The sequence below is a fragment of the Sinohyriopsis cumingii genome, chromosome 14 (genome assembly GCF_028554795.1).
Source record: "Sinohyriopsis cumingii isolate HCF-2022 chromosome 14, ASM2855479v2, whole genome shotgun sequence".
Classification (NCBI taxonomy): domain Eukaryota; kingdom Metazoa; phylum Mollusca; class Bivalvia; order Unionida; family Unionidae; genus Sinohyriopsis; species Sinohyriopsis cumingii.
The window spans coordinates 117,345,202-117,351,039 of NC_142974.1; the positions used below are offsets into that span (position 1 = coordinate 117,345,202).

Consider the following 5,838-nt stretch of genomic DNA (forward strand, 5'->3'; position numbering starts at 1 on the left):
GAATTTTATGAATATCACATTGTCACCTAATCTTTGGGGGTATAACTCTGGACAGTGATCCCTATGTAAGTGGGTATAACTCTGGGCATAATTCATGTGAACATTTACTCGCAGATGTTGTTGATAAACAATCACAAGGACAATGAATAGAGTAGCAAAATAGGATTACGACAACCTGAATGAAAGCGGAAAAGAACACATTTGGCTGATATTCTTAATGAAAATGATTATTAAAAAACAGGTATATGACAATCTAAATGAAAATATGTGACTCAAGTTTGTTCACAGTAAAACAAAAAAAAACATACCTGGAAAACTTGTGAGCCCTCTTTAGCAAAAAAATGGAATATCACATATGAAAAAGACAATATGTGGCTCGAATGTGTTCACAATAAAACAGAAAAACATACCTAGACAAAACTGTGTGCACACGATAGTAAAGATATCGATTGTCACATATATGTCATTAAAGGGTTAAAAAGAGGTTTTTCCATTTTAACTGTCAAGAAATGAGTCACAAAAGTTGTCCGTCTTTGGTAACGTCATGCTTGGCTGATTTAGGTGAAAAGATGATTTCCTTGTACGAAAGTAGATGTTGCAAGCATGTGTGTTCTCTACACTCAGTTGGTAATGTTTGCAAAGTGGCAGTATGCTATTGGTGATCATAATGAACTTCAAAGTCAATAAATGCCATATATAAACACACAGATGAATATGTCTGTCTCAGTATTATGTATACATAGATGAACACAACCTTCCCCGTGTCAAGAATACTTAAATGAATACAGCAGTTGCTGTGTCACAAATACATAAATGAATACAGCAGTTGCAGAGTGATGAATACATAAGGAATACAACAGTTTATGAGTCACAAATACATAAACGAATACAGAAGTTCCTGAGTCTGGAATACACAGATGAATACGGCAGTTCCTGAGTCATGTATTGCCCGTCCTGCTGATGACACGTATTGCCCCTCCTGCTGATGACATATAGACTACAAGGATACATGATGACCTTGCCAAGTCAAGAAAGCAATGCTTGTAGGCCTGCTGTCCTGGAGTTAATGCTGTCCTCAAAGTGCATACATCCACACTAGGAATTCCATCCAGGCTTGGTGAACAGTTTATTCTTAGCAACACACACACATTATTACATCGTCATTAAGATATTTCTAGAGATCTGACCTAAATCTCTTGCTGCTCCAAAAATGGTTTACTGCAGCATGAACACTGAATCTCCACCTGAAATTTATTGACCCACACAATGGTTTGTAGTCCCGTTGAAATTCAGACCTATTCCAACTTGTAAAGGAAAGCATACTTCCCTTAGCGATAGACTACACCATCCTCAGTTCACCAAAATTTTGTGCTGACTGCCCTCTGTATCAGTTTCCCACCCACCACATACACTCAGGACTTTTGCTATGTTTCATATGCTTCTCACACAATCCATGCTTATTACTCACTCTTGAAGAGATATACCTATACATAACATGTATTACTCACTCTTGAAGAGATGTATCTAAACACAACACTTATTACTCACTCTTGAAGAGATATATCTATACATAACACTAAAGGGCCCCAAGTGGCCGAGTGGTCTGAAGCGCTCTCCATTACGGATCGCTGCCATCTCATCTCCGTCTGCGTGGGTTCGAGTCTATTATTCGGCCAATGTGGGTATGTGAGAAAGCTTGTCAGTAGCTTCTCGTGGGTCAGTGGTTCTACTCAGGGTTTTCACGGGTTCTTCCTCCACCATTAATACTGGCCGTGATGCATAGCCTATCATGTGCTGAAAAATGGCGTTAAACCCCACCACAACAACAACAATGTAACACTAAGGCAGTGAAAGGAGAAAAATATTTTTAAAAAGTGAACAGTAGTCCTGTCCCTTGTGACAGGCATTAATTCTGTAAAATAGTACAAATTGGGATGACATGATTATCAAAATGCAAAAATTCCTCTTGATGGATGCACTGACTCAGCTCACTGGAAAACAAGGCAACATTTTTGTCAATGTTTTACAAAGTAACAAAACCAAGTTAATCAAAGTTTAAAAGAATATCAAGGTCTACATGGCTTCTACGATACCTTTCTCATAATCAGAACTGTGTCCTTTCCAAAAATATGACAAAATAACAATAAAACTAGAAATTTTATAAATTGTAATAATTAAACATGCTAAATAGCTCTAAATTGGTAAAAATATAATTAGCACCTTGATCCATCCAAGTCAATCAATAATGATAGCACTTTAACTGCAACATTCATTTTTTGTGTTACCTGTATATATTTTGAGTCATTATTATTAAGAACTTTGACTTCATTTTAAATCACTGAACCAATTTATTATTTAAAACTCAGTATAAATCTACAACATATTAGCAGTTATATAACCTTGTATTCATTCAATTAAACCTTAAAATGCTTTGCATAGTGAATTACACATATTTCTGATTATATTACTATGTTGACAATTTAATAAGACAGAATTTGTCCAGATTTCGCAAACCCAAGGCAATCTACATTGAATTTGTACAGATTTGGCAAACTCAAATATCAAATATGGCAATCTACATATTTGATTCCAACCAGGTATGAAAGCTCACAAATCAATGATAAAGTTAGTACTGTGGCTAAATAATTCTTTACATATTTCAAATCGAAAGAGTTTGACACCAGCATGAACTAGTCATTTTTCAAACTGGACATCAAAGCAAACATGTTTTATTGTGGCACATTTCAATTTGTTTTTGTCAGGGTGTATTTTATGTCTGTTTAGTAAACAACCTTGAAAAATGTGAATAAGCTTATCCATAAACAATTTCCTGCACATTATTATTGGTGTGAGTCCTGCATATTATTGGTGCGAGTCCTGCATATTATTGGTGCGAGTCCTGCATATTATTGGTGTGAGTCCTGCATATTATTGGTGCGAGTCCTGCATATTATTGGTGCGAGTCCTGCATATTATTGGTGTGAGTCCTGCATATTATTGGTGCGAGTCCTCAAAATAATAAGAAAAAAACCCAGACATGGCTCAAGAATATATCACATCTCAATGGTTTTTGTCACCACTGTATATACAACTTTATGTTCAACCATTTCCATCAAATTCAATTTATAACATTACATCTCACAACTATTTTTCCTTGGACGTCTCGTCATGCTAAAAGTCTTGCTTTACGATCTCTACATACTGCATTCCATATGTTCGCCAGTGTGTATTATTATATATCTTGTACAGTTGGAACTCACATCATTACATTATTCACATTTTTCAAGGTTGTGACAATGTATAGCTCTGCCTAAATAACTGTCCACATTTCATATTAAAAGCATTTATTAATGTATCTTCAAATGTGTATGCTGACTTGAGTTTTGGCTACACAGTTTATCACATATTTCAAACTTGAATGGTTTGTCACCAGTGTGAATCCTCAAGTGATTCAACAAGTGAGACTTCTGGCTCAGCAATTTCCCACATGTTTCACATTTGTATGGCTTGTCACCAGTGTGCGTCCTCATGTGAATTGACAAGTGAGACTTCTGGCTAAACAATTTCCCACATGTTTCACATTTGTATGGTTTGTCACCAGTGTGTAACCTTTTGTGCATGGTCAAATTAGAGTTTTGGCTAAAGAATTTCCCACATGTTTCACATCTGTATGGTTTGACACCAGTGTGTAATATTTTGTGTTTGGTCAAATTACAGCTTTGGCTAAACGATTTTCCACATTGTTCACATTTGTGCTGTTTGTCACTACGGTGTATCTTTAAATGTTCCGACAAGTGGGACTTCTGTCTAAACAATTTCCTACATGTTTCACATTTGTATGGTTTGTCATCAGAGTGTATCATGAAATGTCTGGACAAATTAGTTTTATAGTTAAACAATTTTCCACATACTTCACACTTGAAGGGCTTAATACCAGTATGGATCCTCATGTGTACGCTCAAAGTATTATTACAACGAAACAACTTCCCACATGTTTCACATGTGTATCGTTTATCACCAGTATGTATCATCGAATGTCTGGACAAATTAGTTTTTTGGTTAAACAATTTCCCACATACTTCACATTTGTACAACTTGTCACCTGTGTGAATCATCAAGTGCATGGACAAACTCGAGTTCTGGCTGAAAAATTTTCCACATATTTCACATGTGATGGGTTTATTATCAGTGTGCCTCTTTGTGTGTATGGACAAATAAGAGCTATGGCTAAACATTTTCCCACATATTGCACATTTGCATGGTTTGACACAAGTGTGTAACCTTTTGTGCTTGGTCAAATTAGAGCTTTGACTAAACAATTTCCCACATTCTTCACATTTGTGCTGTTTGTCACCACTGTGTATCTTCAAATGTTCCAGCAAGTGAGACTTATGTCTAAACAGTTTCCCACATGTTTCACATTTGTATGGTTTGTCATCGGTGTGTAACCTTTTGTGCATGGTCAAATTACAGTTCTGGCTAAAGAATTTCCCACATGTTTCACATTTGTATGGCTTGGCCCCAGTGTGTAACCTTTTGTGCTTGGTCAAATTAGAGCTTTGGCTAAACGATTTTCACATTGTTCACATATGTGTTGTTTGTCACTACTGTGTATCTTCAAATGTTCTGACAAGTGGGACTTCTGTCTAAAGAACTTCCCGCATGTTTCACATTTGTATGGTTTGTCACCAGTGTGCACCCTAAAGTGCTTAGACAAGTTGGAGCTATGTCTAAACAATTTCCCACATGTTTCACATTTGTATGGTTTGTCACCAGTGTGTATCATGAAATGTCTGGAAAAATTAGTTTTATGGTTAAACAATTTTCCACATACTTCGCACTTGAAGGGCTTAATACCAGTGTGGATCATCGTGTGTACGGTCAAAGTATTCTTGCAGCTAAACAACTTTCCGCATGTTTCACATTTGTATGGTTTGTCACCAGTGTGTATCCTCATGTGTATGGCCATATAACGTCTGTTGGTGAAAACTTTGCCACATATTTCACATTTGCATTGTGTGTCTCCACTGTGTAGTTTGACTAGTTCCATTTTATTACACCCTGTACGTGGTCTCCTGTATAACTGACGTGTTGTGTTTATCCCAGTATGTAGCCTTGTGTAAATTGGCGGTCGGCACTAGATGGCCGGGATGGTATGCGGAGAACTCGTTCCATCGAGAACTCGCCCTGGGTGAACTCGCCCCAATGTATCTGGAGAAGTCGCCCCAGAATGGCTGGGGAAATCGCAACAATGGCGCTTGTACTTTTTTATCTTTGTGAAACGTCACACGCAGTGATGTCAGTTTCTAAAAATAGCCTTTCGGACACCGCATGAAAACCATGTAACAGACGTTCAATTTGTACATCTGAATACAGACGTACATTCCAATATTTTGTTACAGTGGTGCTTAGTACACTATAATACACAAATTGCTTGCATTTCATCACCGATATATACACCCTGAATATTTTGAGATGAAAATTCCAAGGGAACTGCCACCCCCACCCCATTAAAATAAGCCGATGAAGTATTCTTGTATTTTATTAATGTTTTAACATACAGAGAGAGAGAGAGAGAGAGAGAGAGATGTATGTAGGAAAGTGACTATTTCTTATATTTTGTTTAGCGCACAAAATTACACTCTGCTTAGTTGATGTGATATTATGCATGTATAATCTAGAAATGTTTCATATGTATTCCATAACTTTAAAAGCAATGTATCAATGTTTTCGGGGGGGGGGGGAGGGAGGGTATTATGCCTTAGTGATTTTATTAACCTTTTCTGATTGCGATGTGTTAATCGATAACAAAGCTAAAACAAGAAGAGAGAAAATTTA

General features: G+C 36.8%; 1 protein-coding gene across 1 annotated transcript; it reads right to left on the bottom strand.

Annotated features, from left to right (window-relative positions):
* Nucleotides 1–200: 200 nt before the first annotated feature.
* On the bottom strand, nt 201–4,606 carry LOC149784675 (uncharacterized). Its single transcript, XM_089932713.1, has one exon. It carries the CDS (start codon nt 4,458–4,460, stop codon nt 3,348–3,350), a length of 1,113 nt encoding a protein of 370 aa, XP_089788839.1. The 5' UTR covers nt 4,461–4,606; the 3' UTR covers nt 201–3,347.
* Between the last annotated feature and the right edge of the window lie 1,232 nt (nt 4,607–5,838).